Genomic DNA, 21905 nt, shown 5'->3' with positions numbered 1-21905 from the left:
AGGGAAAGTCACACACATCTGTAAAAACTTTATTTCAAAATCTTTTTATTCAACTGTTATTCAGCAATATACAATACAGTTTATAAACAAATGTCTTACCTTGTTTCCAATCTTCATTTAAAAATAAATATTATTGACAGTGAATATTAATTATGGTAAGATGTACCTTTTTAATTAAAATGTCTCCAAAAGAAATAATTTAATTAAAAAAAAGGGAAATCCAAAAAAATCTAAACACAATCTACTAAAAATATTTCCTTTCTTAGGAAGGGTTTTGACCCAACATCTTTACATATTGTCAAAAAGATAACTGCTCAACAGTTCGTGCAAAATGAAGAGTCAGAAGAAAGGTTCAGAAAAGAAAAAATATTACATTAAAATAGAGAAATCATAGGTGCCATGCACAGAGCAGGGCTTTACACCATAGAGTCTGGAAACTAGATGCAGTATTTTATGTGGTTTACTTTCTGTGACATCCCCAAAAATACGTTTTTCCCCCCATGTAGAATTTATCATGCTTCTTTCAGTCTCTTTCTGTCCATCCTTAAAACTGTAGGTATTGTTTTGCCAGGGATTTGTCCTGTTTTTAAATAGGTTCCTTTTTGTTTGTCTGAGGAGTAGTGGAGGAAGTAGTCCATCAGTGGTTTACTAATAAATGTACAAGCTTATGCAGTATTAACAGGAACACATATAGGAGTGGGTCTGTAGCATAAATAGGTCCTGTACCTAGAAAAGAAAGAAAAGGGAGAGAAGGAGTTTTTTTTTTTTTTAATCTGTTCCAATATAGAAGATTAAATGCAGAAGAGAGATACAGGAAGATTTATTTTTATCACATCAGAGCCAGGCGTCAGAAGCTTTATTTTAGTAGTAAAACAGCATCCTCAAGCTATCCAACTCAGATAGCTTTCTCTTCCCCCTCCCAAGTCTAACTCCACTTAGGTCATCTGATTATGGATCACTAATGGTATGCCTAAACTTGGCTGCAGCCAAGTTACCAGCAATTGAGATTTCTATAAATAAAACTTAATCTGGTATATAGTTTCTTGAGAAATGACAGGTATCAACCACCCATCTTCTAAAGTGAACTGACAAATGCCATGGCTGTACTCCTTGATTAACAGGACACGAACCCATTTCATTTGGAATAGGAACAGCAAGACTTGACATCTTCTTTACCTTTTATAGGAAAGAGCAGGATTTTAAATTAAAAGTGTGCATAGGAGCTATAGAAGAACGGAGGTTGTACGCGAAACATCTGTTATAGTCATTTCACACGAATGGCAAGACTGCTCCCGCTGCTATGAGGCAAGCTCGAGCGGCACGGGAGCAGCCGCAGGGGAGATGCGGCCGCTATCGCAGGGAAGCGGGTGCCAGCGGCTGTGCAGGGGGGGCACAGCTCCCCCGGCAGGGGCAGCCCCTGATGCCTTTGCTCCGGCCAAGAAATGGCATCGGGGTCCGTACTGCAGCCAACCAGGCTGTCCCTGCCCCACAGCTGCTTGAACTAAGGTACTTGCTCATTTTTTTTTTTTATTTTAGATTATTATTGTTACCTGTGCCAGAAAGAGAGGCATTTACTGTGTGCCCTGGTCCACTCCCTCTCCCCACTGCAGGGGGCTGAGCCATGGGGCCGAGGTGCACAGCTCTGTGGCACTGCGAGGCACCAGGGCTGCCTGGTCTCTGACAGGTCCCTGAGGGGCAAGAACAGCCTCTTCCCATGGAGAAGTTCTGCCATACTGCAATGGCAGTGCAGCAGGACAAGAGATCACTGCCTTTCACTCCCAAACCCTGCTGAGCCCACACAAAAGAGCCCGGGCTGGCCCACAGCAGCAGCCATTTGGGCCCCAAGTGCCAACCAGCAACACCTTTCCAAACCCGCAACAGGGACTAGCACATTCGTCATCACTAACACGACAACAGACAGGGCTGCACACCCGTGACTGATGTGGCCTCGGGACATTACCACCAGTGAGTGTGGAAGCAGGAGCCCAACCAGAGCCTCAGCTGCAGCTGGTACACACAGAGGCAGCTGAGGAGAGCTCCATCAGTGCTGCCGGCAGCAGAAGTGATCAACACCCAATGTACTGACAACTACCCAGAACAGTCTGTCAGAACCACTTCTCAAAGTGTTAAAGTAAAAAAAAAAATAAAATAAAAAAAAATAATGTTCAGTATCCTTGAAAAAGGAATAAGGCCACTTCTATTTAGGAAATTCACTTCAGGCACCCTAATGCAAATACTTTTGTCTTGGTCTCCAGGAGATGTGAGTCTCTCAGCTGTGCCATGATCAAAGGAAATACCTCAAAAAGTTCCTGAGTACACCATTGCTCTCGGGCTCACTGTTCAGGCTGCCTCATAATCTATATATGCCTCACCTGCAAAGCTAGAGTATTATTATCCAATATCAAAAAACAGTTCATGGTAATGTGGTGCACAACCGAGGAACTAAAGAAATGTCCCCATAGTGCACTATCTCATAGACGCCTAGACTATGTGGAGATTATTTAGTTATTAAGGTTTTAATTAAATCCTTGCATGCAGACACACATGGCAAAGGGCTGCCCACTTAGCAACAGCACGTTATTAAGATGAACACAGGATTTTTCTTTTTAAAGCTGAAAACAATTAACAAACACAATCAAATTCAGGTCGTTAAAGCAGCAATAGGTTATTTTTTTTTCCAAAAAGACAAAGAGCAGCATGCCAGAAACAGTACAACAGCTACAAAAACTCACGGTGCTGGGCAGCACAAGGGACAGACTGTCACCAGCCCCAAAACTTTCTTGCTGCTCAGAGGCAGCAATGCAGGGTCTCACAAACTTGGATTTGCCTCCATCACCCCAGGATCCAGCCCCAAGCCCCACGGAGCTGAGAGCAAAGAGGCTGCACCCCTAGAGACCCGCAGGCAGGGTAAGCGGTTCCCTTGCTGCACTGAGAGTGAAGGCAGAGGATCCTTGCAGCGAGTACGCTGGCCACTGCTGCAGTGACTGAGGCTGCCACGAACGGGTGTGAGCCTTGCCAACATTTCTCACATCTCTCCTTTCTGTAAACAAAATGTCTGTTGAAGAGCAGAAGCTGAGAAATGAGTAACAAACCTCTTTGGAAATCTCTGGGCTCTTCAGAAATGAAGCGGAAACGCATCAGGAGTCTTCGCAGTATTGTGTTTTTTAAATATCTCTTCATGTATGCAACACTGAAATACTCCATCTCAGGCTTCTGACCTGCCACAGGCTGCATGCAGCTCAAGGACTTTGGCAGGCAGGACATCTGTCTCAGGAACACATGGAGAGCAGAGCACCCAGCTGACGCGTGGTGGTGCCCACCTGACCTCATGGACCCAGCTGACCCTTGCACACCGCGGCTCTATGCAATTAATTCCCTTTGCTTCAGGCTGTCACCCTATTGCCAGCACAGAACACCAGACCCAACAAACTGGCCGTGTACTATCACATCCCCAAGGCAAAGAACTGTCCTGATGCCACTGGCTGCAGCCTGGTGTTTTGCGTGGCACGTGGGCCTGTCAGAACGGTCTTCTGAGAGGGCTCTAAGCGCTCAGGATTTAGCAAGAACCAAGGACACTCAGCCTCACTGGCCATATCCACTAGCACAAGGACAGTTCAGATCATTGCTCCCCTGGTGCACGTGGATATGGCTCCAAACACCATGCACTTGTTTATAGGTACATGCATGAGGCTACCATGTAGTCTCATTCTTTTTCCTCAGAAATACACAGTTGATTCACAAATATATTATATTCTACAATTTTAGCAAGGATAAAACCCTAAAATTTACCTACACCACAGAGAGAAAATAGTTTGCTGAATGGAAAGGCTGAAGTACCCCCATCTTCTGTCTTTAAGGCTGACACGCTACGTGATATCTGAAGACAGACTGCTTATTCACAAATTGCAGTCACTGACACAGACCCATACTTGCAGTCAACACATCCTCATTTCCAAGCTGTCAGATGGCTCTTCTCGCTTCTGGGACGTGGCACAGCTGCGAGAACGCCAGCCCAGGTTGGTCCCCATGTGCCACCCTGCTGTGCCCAGGGATTGCAAGAAGCCAACACTCCTGGCAGCTGCACACAACTCGCAGGTGCTGAATTTCTGCCCCTTCCACACCTGCCCACCACTGCAGTGAAGATCTGGCCTTGGCTAATGTTATGCCCAAACCTAAATGTCACAAGGACCTATTTTTCCATGCCAAAGCTCAACTTGTTCTTTCGACCACAAATCCAGTTGGAGGAAATGTTGCACTTCTGTAAGGGGGGAATTCCCCTGGAAACACTGTAAGGAACTGGACCTGGAGCGATGGACTCTTGCTGCTTGAGTGCTCTTACAACCATCATGCTGAAGGGCTGCAAGGACACCAGGTTAGGATTGCCTGTATTTTGGATGGAAAGCAGTATTAGTCACAACACTCTGTGTCTACTGCCCAAAATCATTCCAGCTCTAACTTTATGTACCAGTTTAGTTTAGATCTCGATGCAGGACTGTGAATTAATACAATCTATTTTTTTTTAATTTTCTCTTTGCAAAAATTGCTGTTATTTTTAACTTACATTTTCCATCTTCTGAATGTGGCAGCAGAATTCAGTTCAAAGTCTGTTAAAGTCTCTTAGTAGTCAAACAGAAGTAAAATGTATTTTTAAAAATTATTTTAAAGCAGTTATTCTTACTGAACACCAAATAAAAGTTTCTTCTTTTTTTCCCCATACCAGTTTGGTGTTATTCTGCTCTAATACATTCAGGCAGTAGAAGCAGATACACACAACAGTACAATTCTCTTCCCTCTCAACAAAAGCAGAGGGTAAACAATTTCCATTAATTTCTCCCTGCTTAGTTAACCTGAACCATTTTCATTATAGCTAGTACTGTTTATAAACACGCTACACTTAAGTTACCTCAATTCTACTTTTACTGCAATAGTTTAAAACTTGTCATTGCTACATTTGCAGATGAAAATAAACAGAATGTGGTCTTGATCACCAGGGTCTGGACATGAAATCTGACCCAGATTTGAGAACAGAGCGCTACTATCCAGAGACTTTAAATCAGGAATACAGTTACTTAAAAAGTACAAGTACTTAAAAGAAATTATTTCGTTTATGTTCTGAATATTCATTTGATGTTTTGTTTCTGTAAGCTTATTCACCACTACACAGATTTACATTTTTGCTGTTAAATTATTTATATGCACATGGCTTAAAGGGAAAGTCTAGCACTAAGTAGAACAATAACAAATTGTTCTGTTCATGTATGGTGAATTGCTCTTTGGCATCACTCATCCTTCTTCTGGATTTACAACATAATAATGTTTTACTGTAGTTTTCTATTTAATAATTTGTTTTGTGCAAGCATTCATCAAAGTTGGACTTAAAGCAGTTCATCCAATTGAAAACAATCATTAATTAACCAACTGACTTGTGACACATGTTAAAAATAGGATGATTATTCTACAAGCTATATTTAACCATTGGTCAGAACACTGTTTCCAGCCGTTTCCTATTCTTCTTCCTAGAAAGAATACGAACAGTCACCTGGTGTTCCTCTCTGCGATGGTAGCAAGATGCAGGGGCAGTTGTAGTAAAAAGCCGAAAGATACCAATAGTTTATTTTCCTTGAACAATTATATAATGCCTAAAATTTGACTATGTCTTTCAGATGGAACTGAGACCCCAGCCGGTAGTATCACTAACCCGTTTCTCTGTACTGGCTTTTATGCAGTGACACTGTGAGCCTCAGCCCGTTTCCTTACAGACCAATGTTCAATTAAAACTCTAAAACCTGGCATTCCATTAAGAGGTCAGCGACCAAACTGACCATACACATTGATTTATTCTTTCAGTCCAGAAACTTTAGACTGTGCTCAAGAGATATTCTTGGAGAAACTACTCCTACTATTGTATCTCTGGAAAAAATAAGGTTTTATATGGGTTGTTGGTCACGGATCATTACAGGCAAATAACCTCTTACATAAAACAAATTCTCTCACTGACATAAATTTGGAGCACTTCACCAAACTTCAGATCTAAGAGCTTCTTGGAAGTTTTTAATTAAAAAGACACCATTACTAAAGTCACTATACACTTACTGAACTGAAGAGATAATGGCTATAGCACATCAGAATTACTCCACAGTTTGAAACTGCATCTTACAAGCTGCATATGGCCTTCCGCTCTGAGATACCTGCAGCACGACTCACACTACAGTTTTGCTATCGTGGTTTTTAACGCACACTGCGGGATTGGTGCCTTTGCCTTCCTATTGCTCACCAAGGGCTGCTTCTCCAATGCATGCAGAAGTGCACCCAGAGCCTGTGCTAACTTCAGCACACACTCCCAGACAAACTCTAGGCACCTCCTGATGTTGCTAATTCTGGCAATGGTGACCTCCTGCATATTTATAAGCAACTGCATGGGATGGGATGTGCTCACCACTGAACCTGCCTAAAGGGCATAATGACAAAATTAGTTTCCTACCCCCTACACATTTTTGTTCATGATTGGCTGAATTTTGGAACAGCCTTCCATAACTCATCTTAAAAAAACACTTCATGGAAGTCAGCACGTATTTATTTCTATGCACCGATGCAGGTATGTACTAGTGATCCTGCTCTCTTCCTTCATCCAAGCCATCAAGACTTTTAGATCACCAGGGTGAAACTATTACTGTAGCCTCAAAATCTTCAGAAAACAGAAACCAGTTTTACTAGCCAGAAGACATGAGTAGTATTGTACAATTTCGTCATCATTTTAGATCTTTTCAGTTACGCTTTTTGTTTGCCTTTCCTTTTAAGAAACCCAGTACAATGTTCAGGCCTCTACTTAGAAATTAATTGCCAAAATACCCTCTAGCAAGGGTAACTGAAAGCTACTCCTAGTTTTGGAAAGCCAACAGGTTTTAATATTTCAAATAAGATTTGTATTTTCATTTGGAGTATACAGTCCTCCTGAAATGATCTGATGTTTGCCCATACCTGTATCTGTGTATGTGCTGGACCGAACTCGTGTGAATGAACGTGGTGGTGACATATGACAGGCTGGATAATTCCCCAGAGGCTGCATAAAGGGCAGCACAATGCCATTTCCAGCACAGGCAGAAAAATAAGCATCTTTCTTTAAGGAATAAATACAATTCTGTGTAGCATCCTGGTTCTTAAATTTTGGTTGTTCCTTATGTCACATCTGAAAAAGCCCATCTAGGACATGACTTTGGTGCTTCAGTGGTAATCTACAGCACAGGTAGCAGAAAAGGCATGGGAATTGCAGTATTTTGAGAGGCATGACAGCAGTGCTACGGAGACCAGGGGAATCTTGTTTTCTCGTGAAACAGCATCTCCCAGCTCCCTGTACACGTCTACTGACATACTTAAGCGCTCTTGAATACCCTGAAGTCCCTGCTTTAACACATTCTGTGAAAACTAGGTCACATATATCATACAGCTATGGACAGGTGAGAAAATAAAAAAAAAATCAGATTGTGAGGAGAGGAGTGTGTAGTCATGCAAGGAAATGATGCAGATAGAAAAGTTTGGTTCTGATACAAAGTGTAGAAGAGAAAAAGATTCCTTCTGCAGTTTTGATTTGCTGAAGTACTGCAGTGCTTTGCTGGATATCAGTCTGCCTGAGCGCCCATGGAATAGGAGGGAGACAGGAGCAGGTACAGGAGTTGGGTTTGTGTCTCTTAAGGCAATTGTAATTATTGAAGTGGATTTCTGATCACATTAGAGCTCATTTCAACCAAACCTCATTAAGGCCACTAACAAACGGAAAGGGGGGTATAGTTACAGCAGTGGATTTGATTTGATGAATGTGTGGAAATGCATACCAAGCAGAGAGCAAGAAATACTTCTACCTTTATCAAAAATTCTTGTACTTTTCAGGTTGCCGGGAAAACATGACATTTCTCTTAAAACAGGCTGGTAAAAACTCATCTCGGACACGGAATATGGGGAACAGTTGGCACATTTTCCCTCAGCATACCGTCTTCCCTTCTGTGGCAGCCAAAGACATCCAGAGCACTCAGTCTTACTGAAAGCCTCAATCCAGTTATGAAACTTGCCTATTGAGCTAAGGTGGTGTCCCGAGCGCTGACGGAGCGGCCGCTGAGCTGGCTCACGTGGAGCCAGACCCCCGAGTGGCTGTTCTGTGGGAACTGTCCTGAACTGGAGCCAGCCAAATGAACCACCTGACCACTCGCAGTACCTGCTCTTGGAGAAATTAAGGAAAAGCTTCAAGAAAACACCAGCACTGATTTATAACAAGCTCCAAAAGGAAACGCTGCTATGGACAGTGTCAGGGTAGAAGAGCAATGTGTCCTGAAAACTTGAGGAGTCATTCATTCCATATGGATTATACAGCCTAAATACGGTATATTGGTCTGAATTTAAATAAGCCAGTCTCTACTGCAGCTGGTCTCTACTTTGTAGCACCTTCCCATAAACAGATTTCTGCTTTGGTATCTGTGAGATGACCTCTGCTTGACGGGAAGTAAAGACTCCAAATAGCTGATGGTAGAGACCCGAAACATGCAACTGTGAATTTATTTCACTCTGGAATTTTCTGCAACTCCATGATCTAAAACTAACTTAAAAAAAATCAAGCACCATTAATTTACTGCTTGACACTTGAATAATGAGAGATACACAATTTTTTGTAATATGATTTGGTGAAAAATGAATTTTGAGCTAAAACATACAGAAAAATAAATAACTACATTAGTGGTAGTTTAGGTGGTAAATGAGCATCCAGCCCTGCACATCCTTCTTCAGTACTACTTCGTGAGCAATTCCACAGCATACTGATGTGCACAAATAGCAAAACCAACAGCTCGAGTAACCCAAATCATGAGGCAGACTAAAAATGCTGGGATTAGGGTTTCAGCTACTGAGCTTTGAACTGAGCCTGGGCCATATTCTCAAGTTTTTCATTATAAGCAGGAGAACTAAAAAGCCAAGTCACAAAAAGCATGCAAGCTGGATAGTAATGTGGTCAGAGTTCCAGAAGTCAACACTTCAGAAAAGACTTGCAATAAAAATCACACTAGATGGAAACATCGATTTCACATTCTGCAGATGTGATACATGTTGTAAACATTTGCAACCCAGAAGTAAAGAACAAGACACATCAGTTCTCACTTCATTGTCTTTTAGAGTATTTTTGATTTGATTACGATTAGGAGCAAGCTGCCAGTGTAGTTGCAATTATTATTCCAATCAGAATTACTAAAGCTAAACTGATAAAAGTGCAGATTATCTAAGGATTTTTTTTTTCCAAAAAATAACCTCATCTTATCCATACTTAAAGAAAAGAGCTAAGACATCAGCAGAAAACATGACGATGCAAGGAAAAATGCTGTACTGAGAGTACCTGAAAAAAGCAGAGCCTGTAATTTGTGTCAAGAAGGGATCACCTTTTTGCTATAAACGAACAAGGACATTTTGTGTGCAACCCACAGATACAAAGACCCTCCAAACCTTTCCACCGATTGCTACTTGCTAGATCTTAGCTAAATGAAGACATTGCCGTGCCTAAGAGAGGCAAACCTTTACAGACTAAGCCAGCAGAGGGTTACATGGAGTAACTGTGGACACGGAATATTCCTCAGTGCCCTCCTGTATGTAAAATCTCCAGGTCCTTGGCATGAGAGGGATTCAGATTAGAAGTCTGATATTAAAACGCACACAGTAGTACAAATAAGGGGTGAATTTTATACATGACCAACAGCCAATAACACAACCAACAGACGAGGATGGCTATCAGAGGAGTTACTGACTGTGCTCTGCCTTGTGTCGAAGCTAGCTGCTGCTCCTAGCAGGCACCAGAATGATGCTCTGCTTCTTAGCCACAGCTGTACAAATGCAGGGTAAGACCAGACACCCCAGCAGCACTGGGCATCCCACGCAAGCTCTGCTAGCGCAGCGCCGCTCTCCAGCCGGGGCACAGCGACCTGCCAACTGACTAGTGACATGCTGACTTCTCCACAGAGCACAGTTGCTGCTCTGCCAAACTGCCGCTTTCCAGCTAATAAAATTGCCTCCCAACTGATAACAGCCTAGCAATATAAAATAGTTGGTTGTTAACTGCTGCTGTGACAAATAATACCATTCCACTGACAACCCCATTTTTTCCAATGCAAACCTATTTGAACTGTTTATTATTGACTTATGGCACTGCTCTGCCATTATCTAATTTAAAAAAAAACCACACGTAATAAACAGCCATAGCAAACCTGCCAGCATTCCCACTGCTTTAGCAATGCTAAATCAAAACCCTGAAGAAACCCGTCTTATTACCAGTACAGCCCTGTCAGACTGAAACACCATCTTGACAGGATTGCCGTAATATTCATTCCCTGGCAGCTCCTGCTTTATGTTTGCTTTTCAACTACAGACCACCATGATCAGTATCCTTCTCAAAACCAGTCCTATTACGATTGCCTCGATGTTCCTTAGTGCTATGACTGCTAAGCATGCCACTTAAAATATATGGAAACTGTATAATCTACAACACAGTTCAAGTGTTAGATCATACATCAGTAAAGCTGCATCAGAGGTGGTGAAGACATAACAATTCTCTGCCTCTCTTGCATATTATACAGACTGTTAGCTTGTACTTCAAACTCAGGCTCCATTTTGCAACCTATCAGAAAACTGTACCAAAAAAAAGCCCACCAACCACTGTACATGTATATTCTTGTCCTACATGTTGTTTGTTCATGCAAAAAGACACACGGGTGCACTCAGCCTTCATCACACAAATTTCCATTAAAAAAATACTTTCACACCTCGAGTACTGTGTTCAGTTTTGGGCCCCTCGCTACAAGAAGGACATGGAAGTGCTCAAGCGAGTCCAGACAAGGGCGATGAAGCTGGTGAGGGGTCTGGAGAACAAGTCTTACGAGGAGCGGCTGAGGGAGCTGGGCTTGTTCAGCCTGGAGAAGAGGAGGCTCAGGGGCGACCTTATCGCTCTCTACAGGTACCTTAAAGGAGGCTGTAAAGAGGTGGGGGTTGGTCTATTCTCCCACGTGCCTGGTGAGGGGGAATGGGCTAAAGTTGTGCCAGGGGAGGTTTAGGTTGGATGTTAGGAAGAACTTCTTTACTGAAAGGGTTGTTAGGCATTGGAATGGGCTGCCCAGGGAAGTGGTTGAGTCACCATCCCTGGAGGTCTTTAAGAAACGTTTAGATGTAGCCCTTAGTGATATGGTTTAGTGGAGGACTTGTTAGTGTTCGGTCAGAGATTGGACTCGGTGATCTTGGAGGTCTCTTCCCACCTAGATGATTCTGTGATTCACTCACAAATGTGAAATCTCATACCAAAGTCTAAACCAATTTTACATACAGCTACTACATCTATTAGAATAACTTGCAACACTCCTTTCGTTGCTTTCATTTTTTGTTTGTTTTTAGTATTCTCATCAATAACTTAAGGATATTAAAGAAGTTCAACTAATAATCAAATTTCTTCAAGGACATCACACAGGCTTTCATAAAATAGGTTAGTACGGTTTTGTCTGTCCTGTCCTCCAAGAAACAAGCAAGAATCACCCAAAGGAGGTTACTCAAATAAACTGCATTTCCACAGTACAGAAACACCCTAGCACAGCTTGTTTCTGCCCTAGGTAATGAGGTGACGCACTACTGCAGTTCGTGCTTTTGTCCACAGAATCGAAGGGGTTGGAAGGGACCTCGAAAGATCATCGGGTCCAACCCCCCTGCCAAAGCAGGCTCCTTAGAGCAGGCTGCCCAGGTAGGCGTCCAGACGTGCCTTGAATATCTCCAGAGAGGGAGACTCCACAACCTCCCTGGGCAGCCTGTTCCAGTGCTCCGTCACCCTCACCGTGAAGAAGTTGTTTTGCATGCTGGTGCGGAACTTCCTGTGCTCCATCTTGTGGCCATTGCCCCTTGTCCTGTCCCCACAAACCACTGAGAAGAGGTTGGCCAAATCCCTCTGTCTCCCACACCTCAGGTATTTATACACATTGATAAGATCCCCTCTCAGTCTTCTCTTCTCCAGGCTGAACATACCCAGGTCTCGCAGCCTTTCCTCATAGGGAAGATGCTCCAGGCCCCGTATCATCTTTGTGGCCCTCCGCTGGACTCCTTCCAGGAGATCCCTGTCTATTCTGTACCAGTCTTTTTTGTCTTTTTTGTCCAGTTCAAGAATTAATCCATACTACACACACACAAAATAAGATATTTGACCTCACTTGTCCCCAAAGGAGTCTAATTTGCCTAGATATTGAAGTGCTAGTGATGTGTATTTAATGAGAATTCTTTTTGCGTGTTTATTATCCAGTGACATTTAGGAGGTCAGCCTGATAATTCAGTTCTGGCCTCTGTATTTTGCTACTTTATTTAATGTAAAGGAAAATGTGATGTGACCCCGGTTGCATTTAACCACAAACAGCTATGGTATGTCTCATGGTCTCATAAAAAGCATGGGGGGAGTGAAGGAGATCCAGACATTACAGAGATGGGAGCCTAAGCTGTACAACAAAAAAGAGACTTCCCTTTCTTGCTGTTTTGTGAAAAGCTCATCTATTAAAGACAAATGAGCTGTACTGGCTGTTGCTCAGACTAGCATGCACAGTCACTCAAATTCTGACAGAGCCAGAAGAGCCCTCGACCCAAATTCTCACCGAAAAGTTAATCCAAACTCAACCACAGCCTCCAACAAGCCACAGCTCACCATAATCAAGAAACTACGTTCCCATCTCTAAAACTCAAAACAAAAACAAAAAACAACCAACCAAAAAATAAAAGCCACCACCAGCAGCGAAGCTGCTTCCCAGTACCCAGTGGAGGTGTGATGCTCCCAATGTGGTCTCCTGCCTCAAGGTGGGCTGCCACAGCTCGACTTTGTGCATGCACCATTCTTCCAAGCATCACTGGGAGCTGCTCATGCACAGGGACTGCAGAACTGGGACCTGGTGCTTTATTATCTCAGGCCATACAGCCCACAAGCAAACTTCCTTCCGCATCAGACATAAAAGGCTTGGGGGGAGGGGCGGGAGGATAGGCATGAAGTGAAGACTTATTTTCTTCCTTGCTGTGAACACTTCATCTCTGCATAACACATGAGTTTCTCTGTCCTTCCTAGAGCACTCTAAGCATAATGAAGCACAGTTTCTTGTTTCACACTCCCATCTTTGTTTATTTTATTTAAAGCTCTCACTTCAGAGCTTTGTGGCTAGAGATCAAACAAATAAAAGGGAATTTGGAAGCTGCAATGTCTGATCTAAATTCTGCTCAGAAGTTAAACTAAAAATTGCCCCCAAGCAAATACACAGGCACTCATTTTGGAGACCACTTGGTAGCATATAATACAGCCAATCTGCCTCCCCGAAGGTCAGTGCAAAGATCCTGGTTATTACCTCAGCTAACAGATGACAAGGTCAGGCTCATGACTAACGCACTGAACTCAGATTTAGGAGATTTGGAAATTAACGTTCCGTGTTTAGTTTCACAGCCACCACACACTTGACAAACTCACTCATTGCTCTTCCTGCCATGTGTCCATCCTCTTCTTCATTTGGACTAAGAACTTCCTGGGACAGAAAGTCCCTCTCCTATTCCTCCCATTTATGCTGTAAAAACCAAGAACACTTCCAAGGATACTAGCACTATATGCAGTCCTTTGCTTGCTCACCCTGTTTTTATTCCTACCATAAAGATTCAATTTGCATACAAGTATTTAATTTGAAAGCTAAGCATTTCTTCTCCTTTAGAGCCACATGGAGAACTCTAACAGTATTAAAAACAATGACCTTACCAGCAGACCTTTACCTCCTTGCAGTCTAAATAAGATGTTTTCAGTTTCTACTTTAGTCTACCTTAATGACAGATGAGCTGTAATGTTTTTGATCTCATGAGATCACAGCACTGAGTTTTCATACTGTAGTTTAAACATTACCGATAACGTTCTATTTGAGCAGCTGACACTTCTAGCACACTGGGCAGTTTGTCTGTCACATCAGATCTAACCCCTTATACACTGTGATGCTGATCACAACTTTTTACCAAATATGATTTCAGATTACTTGTCCCAAACTATGGATTTTCCATTTATGACCTGGTTTGTCAGATGGGACTCAATGTTCTTTAAAGCATCTCAATGACAGACACATTTATTCTAATAAATTCATGTTTCAGTTCAACAAGAAGATGTAAAGAATCACATTTTTCCACAGTGCATGCATGACTGGGACTCCAACCGAAGTCAACAAGAGCCCTGCAGGCACATCTGAAAGCAGCATTTGATCTATAATCGCATTTATTGAAATACAGCACGTACAGACCCTATCTTGCTACACTGAACATATTGAACTATTGCAATGAAAATAGGATTAGATTGCAATTAATCAAGGAAATAGTAGCTAGTGCCATGCCATCAGCTTTTAGGCAGAGCTCTCCAGTGTATTATTACATGAGGGTGTTTCTTAATCACTGACAGCAAACGCATTGTTTGAGCCCATTTCTACTTTTACGCAGAAGAAATATCCCCATGCACAATGAAGACTTACAAATGCTAAAGACTTTTGAGAGTAATTGTATGAAATGATTCAATTGTTCCACACAGATTTGGTGCAAGTACTTATCTGCATCTGTGCTACTGTGCTCAAAGTATGCTGATGAGGTATACGTAACATGCCACTATGCATGTCTGTAATCCATACACCAACACAGGACCAGGTCCTGCAGTCTCATACACCATATGTGAGCAAATACCTGGTTTGATCTTACGGTCCCCTACTCTGTTGAAAGCCAGCTGCTACACTGCTTTGAGGGGGTGGACTTGAAACAGGGCTTCCAGTTAACAGAAGAAAGAAAGCAAACAAAACCAAAAACAAACAAACAACCACAGACAAAATATTTCCTATAAAGAGACAGAATTCTTTATGGAGAAAATTAACTACCACTTAGAACAGCTCTAAAAAACACCACTTCACCATACAAATGGGGAACTCTGAAGCATGATGATGCCATTTCTTTTAAGACATTTTGAAGGAAGTTTAGTACTTATCCCATCAGAGTGACAGTGCTGGAGATCCAAGCCTCCCGTTTCCCCACAAAGCAGGCAAAACCCTTGCGGTTCCTCATCATACTGACTTCCACACTGGCATTTTATCCATTAGTATATATTTATTCTGGATAGGTAGAGACACTTCTCATCTAGGGTAGATAAATCCATTTCTTGTCTCCACACCAAGCCATCTCTCTCTGCTTCAAACTACGTGCCCAGCCCAGTCTGTCTAAATACACCGGGGATGGGGGCAGCAAGCAGCAATCTGCTTACCAAAGCAACCAGAGAGACATCCATTGGTAGTAGGGCTCAGACAGTTCTGGACCAGAAGGCACCCGAATTGGGAGATTTGAGTGTCAAGTCTTCCAGTTGCCAATCTCCTGAGCCATGCTGGGGCTGACGCTTTATTTGCAAGTACTTAGAGGCAGCTGCCACCAACACAGAAATTACAGTAAGCCAAAGCAGAAGCCTGTCATCTGGGTTTTTTGATTTAAGCAGTGTAAAAAGATGTTATTTTCACAGAGAACCATAGCAAATATACAAAAGGAGTTGCCTCCCTTGTACAGAGACAAGGGCAGTTGCTGGTTTATAGCTTACTAAATTAAATAACATCAGCAAGAGTCGTGTGCTCCCTACGCCACCTTCAGCTTTGTCCCTGAAGGGAAGCCGCCACAGCGTGGCAGTGTTGGCAGCTGCCAGCCAGCACTACAGCGGTGGCACAGCAGGAGGCTTTGTTTTAGCCATGCTGCAGCCCTCTTTGCATCACTTTCCATCTGGAGATCCGCACAAAATACCCTCCTGAATTTCACCACCTTTTTTAGTGATTGATGTCACTCCATTGTGTCCAGTGCTGACCACAATGCTTATATTTTCAATACATAATAAAGCCTAGAAATGATGCAGCCGTACCACATCCCTGAAGCACAGACATGTAAAATACCAGGACAGACAGCAGCTTAGACGCTCTGGGCAGGGGTCCTGCCCTAACAGACATACGCGACATGCTGTCCTGGCAGCACACGCTCACATCCATCTGTTGAGATGGAGCTGAGCCCACAGAGCTTCCATCGTCCTGTTTTTAGTTTGTATGCACCATTAAGCTCCGGGTGCAGCAGGCAGGGTGCACAGCACTGCAAATCCTAAATGAAACTTCTGTCGTTCGCACAGAAAACACTGCAAGAATACTCACTATCGGAGAGAGGAATGAAGAAACACAAAAACAGTCACCAGCCCTGGGCTCTGAGGAGGACAGCTGGTCTTTCCAATAGGAAAGAACAGATGTATTGTGGCATTGGGTTCATTTGTTGTGGTCACTGAATTCAGCAAAAGCAACCAGAACTTTTTGATGTGCCCCAGGCATCTGTAACTACACCTCAGGAATTATCACTTTGCCTTGCACTAGTTACCAGTGAACACGTAACTTACAGTCTTAGGAATAACAGACAGTAAAACCTAATTTTCACATAAACTTCTACCTGACAAACAAATCAAATTCTTCACAAAGAGCAAAAGCTCATAACCAGGGAAAACACTGCACCCATAAAGCATTAGCAGGTCACAGCGGACCATGAGTGACAGTTTTCCTTCACTGTGAGCAAAAACCTGCAAACATTTGCTCCGAGAGTGGAGAGGTGCCAGGAAGAAGTGTGAATATTCCTGCTCGAGGATTATGAATTTGCGTCAGAAGAGACCAAGCAGCGAGGGGAGCTCGGGGCTTTCCCTGCGCAGCCGCTGCGGTGTGCCTGCTCCCCTTCTCCCACAGGTGACTCGGCAGAGGCGTTTGTTCGACGTGAGCTGCGAGGAGCTCCACCTCGGCAGGAGCAGCACCAGGCGGCTGGCAGTACCTTTGCAACGCAGATTTAAGACTCTGCATTCATCGTCCCACACTTTGCTGTCAGTAGCGTAAACGGAGCTTTCCAGCTCCCTCCCACGCCTAGCCGCAGCACGGCAACGTGGCACCGGGCCCTCCCCGCCGCAGCACACACCGGCGGCCGAGCAGCACCAGCGCGACGCTGCCGCCCCGAAGCCATTTCGGGCTGCGTCCCCCCCGCGTCCCGCCCTCGGGGGCCGTTTCACGCCCGCTCCGCGTCCCCCCGGCCCCCGCCGCGCCCTACCTGACCCGTGCTGCTGCCGGAGGATGGCGGCCTGCCCGGGCGGCGGCGAGGCCGACGAGGAGGCCGTGGCGGCGGTGCTGGCGGCGGAGGGCCGCCCGTCGGCCGGGGGGGGCGGCGGGCGCTTGCCGGGCCCGGGCCCGGGCGCCGGCGTGGCCCTGGCGGCGGGGCCGTGTCGGCGCGGGGCCGTCCCGCTCTGGATGTGCGACACCGCCTCGGCCGCCTGCACGTCGGGGGGCGCGAAGCGGGACAGGACGCGCAGCAGCGCCTGGGCCTTGTGCTCCTGCGTCTCGTCGGCGCTGTAGTCCGCCACGCGGCACTCGTAGACGCCCTCGTCCTGCCGCCGCACGCCCGACAGCCGCAGCCGGTGCGAGATGTCGTTGCCCTGGACGCGCACCGTCTGCAAGAGAGCGCCCCGACGCCGCTCAGCACCCGGCCCGGCCCCCCGAGCTGAGGCCCCCCCGAGGGGTGCTCGAGAGGCCCGGCCACCCCCCGCCCCCCCCCGGCCGTGCGAGGGGCTCCCGCAGGAGGAAGAGGTGAAGGAGGAGGAGGCGGGACCCGACGTGTACGGGAGGGGTGCGCGCCCCCCAGGCCCAGCTGCACTTACGCTGATTTTCGTTGCATCCTTGTTTGCCACCTGCGGGAACGGAGAAGGACAAGGATCAGAGGAAGCTCCGGCAGCGCATCCCCGAGACGCTCCTCTGCCCACAGCCCGGGGGACAGCCCCGACAGCCCCCGAGGATCGCCCCTTGCACGCCGTGCCGCCCCTCCGGCCCGTGCCCACCCCGGCACCGAGCGGCGCCTCGGAGCCCCGGGATGCGCCTCCTGGGGAGCCGGCCGTCATCCCGCAGGCACAGCCTGTCATCGTTTATTGTGAAAGCAACTCACGGCGTTTATAGGAGGTTAAAGAAGACGTTTAAATCCGAGCGATTTATTTCCCCGCCTGACAAGTGACTTACACTTTCCCCAGCCAGGCGGCACCGCATTAGCTCAGAGGCGGTACGCTCTGCTCTGCATCGCTATCTGAGCGCTGCAGGAAAACAAGCGGAGCGTGGAGGGCAGCTGGTGCAGGCGGCTGCTGCGGGGCCGGGCAGGACGTGCCCCGCGCTGCAGGGCTGGCACCCCAAATCGCCGCAGCAGGGCTGGGGGCTGCGGCACGACCTGGGGAAAGGCAGCCGAGTGCCTCTCAGCAGAGCCTGCCCTCCAGCCGGGCGGCTTGCTAGGGGAGGGGACACGCGAGATTGAACTCCGTGCATTTTAATTTCTTCACCCAACTGCGTGGAAGCGTCTTGCCAAGCTCCAGGTACGGACACAGATGCATATGAGAGCCCAAGAAACCGTGTGCATTTGCATATTCAGACTGAGATGTATGTAACATCCGAAGGCAGAGAGGTGTTTCCCTCATGGCTTTATCTGCTATCAGGGTGCAGACAGAGGCTCTCCCACCTCTTATGGCGATTCCCAACAGAGCTCACAGCAGCACTTTGTTTTCCTCGTTCCCACTTCAAACTACAGCTACTTTTGACTGCCTCTCTCGAGTCTTCGTTGCCGATTTTGTAGCAGGACATTTAGCGTTTTCTATTTACGATCCTTAAAGCACTGTGGTTTTTTTTTTTGTGGTTGTTTTGTTTTGTTTTTTCTGGGGTGAAGCCCCCCGGTGCATGCCCCAACCTCCCCGTCCCGGTGCTTCCACCTGCTTGCGGTACCCGCTCTCCTCTCTGGGACCGCGGGGTCCATCCTGACCACCCTGTGCGCACGCTGCACAGACACGTCTCCACAGCACCGCGTTACCTTGCTCCTGCTGCCGGGGACGCTGATGGCTAATTCGTGTGCAAGTTCTCTGGCTGGTTCTTTAAGGTACCACCACTGGATTTCCAAGGAGTACGAGGTGGATCCGCTGGCTCGGAAAGCACAAGGCATCTCAATATCATCTCCCTCCCTAACAGTCACATCTTTGGGAACTTCGGTAAAGGTAGCTGGGAGGGGAAGACAGAGTGACAAGGGCTGGTTAACGGGAGGTTCAAAGCCAAGACCAGGCTTTTTCGGTGAATGGGAGCTGCCGGAGCCCAGGGGCTGAGCGCTTTCGGGCGGACCGGGCACCCCGCACCGGGCCAAGCCGGTGCCGCGGCTCCAGCGGGCAGGAGAGGTTTGACGGGGGCCTGAACTCCCTTCCCCCTCCCGGTCCTCCGGGGAAGCCCCCGGCCGGAGGCACTGCTGCCAGCCGCCCCCGCCGCCCTCCCGCCCCGGGTCCCCGCCGGTGCCGGCCCCGGCAGCCCCCCACTCACCGGTCACGCCGAAGAGCAGGGGCGCGTTGACCATCAGGTAACAGAGGGTGCCGAAGAGCCCCCGCTTGCCCATCGCATCGAGGGGCCGGGCTCGGGGCGCAGCCGGGCACGCCTCAATCCATCGCACGCCGCGGCCCGGCTCCCGGCTCCCGGCTCCCCGCCGAGCCTCCCGGACAGCCTCCGCCCGGACGGGGTGGACCAGACGTAAAATCCGCGGCCGGCGGCCGAGGCTCGCTCGGGGCTGGAGGCGGCGATCCTGGGAATCGAGCGGTAAAACCTCGTCCCGCGCTCGGCAGCGAGCGGGGCTCAGCTGCCCTGCGCCGAAGAGGGGCTCCCGCTGCCCAGGAGCGAGGAGGCGGCGCCGGGCTCCCCTCCGAGACCCATCACCGCGCCGCGGCCGCTCCTCCTCGGGGCTCCCGGTGCGCTCCGACGGGGCGGCGGGGCCGCGGCTCCTCTCCCGCACGCGGGCGGCCCCGGCTCTGCCCCCGCACGGCGGAGCCGCGGCACGGCCCGGCCCGGCCCGCCCCCCGCCCACCCGGGCGGCCCCCGCCGCGGCCGCGCCCGGCCCGGCCCCGCGGCCCGCCCCCGGCGGGAGGGCCCCGGCCTGGCACCGCCTCCGCCGCCACGGCCTCCGCCCGGCCTCCCTCCCGCCGCCGCCGCGGAGGTTTCCTGCCCGCCGGCCTCCTGGCGCAGGACGGGGCTTTGCCCAGAGCTGCTGTCAGACTTGCCAGCTCCCCGCGTTTGTTACTTGTTAAAATACGTGACGGAAAAACCAAACGCACAACTCTGTCGATTCAGAATACCGGGTCGTAAAAAGAAACCGTTTGTGCGGCTCAGCTGTTTCTCAGGCAAATGTCCCAATTAAAAACCAGAAGTGCTCGCGAGTCAAGTCAGTAAAGTCGTTACAGTGAGTTATAACCACAAGCATAGTTTGATTTCTGCTGTAAGCAATGAGGGGAAACCGTATTTTAATAAACCTGAGGTGTCTTTGGCTTTTTTCTCCCCTCTGAAATTCCATTAAGCCACCATTTTATCCAGCCACAACTTTATTTAATCACTGGGATGGCACACGAAGTGGCTTTTATGACCACAGGAAATTTCCTTTATGTTTTTTAAGGTTTCCTTCCATACCTGAATGCAAAGATACACGAACATTTCTATGGAAAAATTATTTAGAAACACTCATTTTTGGAATACCTAAGGCCACTTTTTAGAAGAATGTCAGTCCCCAGCTTCCCAGCTAGCTCCCAGCCTGGCCAGGCTGCTGGAGGCTGGCGTGGTTCTGCCCCTCAAAGCCCTTCCAGCTGGGCACTTCAGAACATCCATGCAACCCTGAAGGATACCGAAACTGCATCAAATTGGTACTTCCTATTGGACATTTTTTTCAGAGCATTTTCAAGTCACTTTTACTGATCATATCACGATTTGAACCCTGCAGAGGCCCTCTGGTAGGACCACGACAACTTGCCTGAAGAGCAGCTCTGTGCCTCTCCGCACAGGTTTTATTGGGAGCCTGAACCCTGCCAGCAGGCAGAGCCCAGCTCCCCAGGCAGGTGCAGCCAGGCCCAGCCAACCATAAAAGCTTTTATTGCAATATCTATTAAACACCATTTAATCAAACAGTCTAATAATCACTTACGCTTTGCTTTTCCACCCAAAAGCTCAGTGAGCTTCATGCAGTAAGCAAGCATCATTTCTTTTCGCATACATGGCCTTAAGCCATGTAGCAGTGCAGTGAGTTTTATCACCACCTTGCCAGCGTCCCCGTGAGTGCTTCACCTGCCAGGCCGCATGACAGGCATACCTGAGAAAGGAAATCCAGCAGCGCCTACACTCGGCAGCAAAGTTTTCAAGGCAAATCCCTGGGATGGGTTAGCTGGTCCTCTGCGGGCGAGGCAGTTCCGTGACTCTGGGCTCTTCCAGAGGACTCCAGCCAGGAGGACTTTGAAACACCTATGGATAAACAAAACGCACCATCAAACTGTGAACATCCAAAGACAAATAATACATACGGGATGACAAACTGTAGCTGTGGAAAGTTGGCGGCCTTGATACGAGGATTGCTTTCTTTTGCTGTCTTACTAAGCAGACTTCACAACGTAAAATCCTTCTCTTTTTACCCCAAAGAACCAGATGTTTTCAGAATGCAGTTGCCTTTTTGTATCAAATTACCAGCTGTATACATGAAATAGTGGCAAATCATATCTGAAAAACTTTTACTTAAGTTTTATTAAAATTGATGTTTAAAAATTTCTTCTGCATTGTGAAAATTTATAAAGGTTTGGAATCAAAAAATAACCAGTTCGTGTTTAAGTGAGTTTTGTTTCTTAGATATATATAAAAAAGTAATAAAAATGAAAAGGAAAGGTAAATGCATTTGAACTTAGTTCTATTTTAATAAATCTAAGGTTGTTATTGTAGTAATAGTGTTGCTGAAGTGAAGACAGTTTTATCTTGAATGTGTCCCTTGGTTTATAACGTTAA

At 46.9% G+C, this 21905-nt stretch overlaps 3 protein-coding genes across 3 annotated transcripts in view; 1 reads left to right on the top strand and 2 right to left on the bottom strand.

Annotated features, from left to right (window-relative positions):
- The window catches only part of LOC308176291 (protein C19orf12 homolog), an 85663-nt gene extending 70371 nt beyond the window's left edge, over positions 1-15292 (top strand). The window contains exon 12 of the transcript XR_013938210.1: positions 7885-15292. The gene's annotated coding sequence lies outside the window, so the exon portion shown is untranslated. The remainder of the gene's footprint in view (positions 1-7884) is intronic.
- On the bottom strand, positions 501-19673 carry VSTM2B (V-set and transmembrane domain containing 2B). Its single transcript, XM_080551833.1, has 5 exons — positions 19422-19673; positions 18928-19112; positions 17744-17773; positions 17140-17536; positions 501-726 (listed from the first exon to the last, which is right to left on the bottom strand). The coding sequence occupies exons 1-5, from the start codon at positions 19492-19494 to the stop codon at positions 638-640; spliced, it is 774 nt and encodes a 257-aa protein (XP_080407959.1). The 5' UTR covers positions 19495-19673; the 3' UTR covers positions 501-637.
- A 335-nt stretch (positions 19674-20008) lies between these two features.
- LOC308176799 (uncharacterized protein) overlaps positions 20009-21905 on the bottom strand; it is a 521877-nt gene continuing 519980 nt past the window's right edge. The window contains exon 10 of the transcript XR_013938632.1: positions 20009-21374. The gene's annotated coding sequence lies outside the window, so the exon portion shown is untranslated. The remainder of the gene's footprint in view (positions 21375-21905) is intronic.

Source organism: Anser brachyrhynchus (assembly GCF_964034855.1).
Source record: "Anser brachyrhynchus genome assembly, chromosome: 12".
Lineage (NCBI taxonomy): Eukaryota > Metazoa > Chordata > Aves > Anseriformes > Anatidae > Anser > Anser brachyrhynchus.
This window is presented reverse-complemented; position numbering and strand designations above follow the sequence as displayed.

What these genes read in the sequence shown, in the direction of transcription:
- VSTM2B (XM_080551833.1), bottom strand. Translation starts at nt 19,494, where the DNA reads ATGGGCAAGCGGGGGCTCTTCGGCACCCTCTGTTACCTGATGGTCAAC. An exon ending in CCTGCTCTTCGGCGTGACCG is followed by an intron (nt 19,113 to 19,421) that starts GTGAGTGGGGGG and finishes TTCCCCTCCCAG; the next exon opens with CTACCTTTACCGAAGTTCCC. An exon ending in CCGGCAGCAGCACGGGTCAG is followed by an intron (nt 727 to 17,139) that starts GTAGGGCGCGGC and finishes TTTCTTTTCTAG; the next exon opens with GTACAGGACCTATTTATGCT.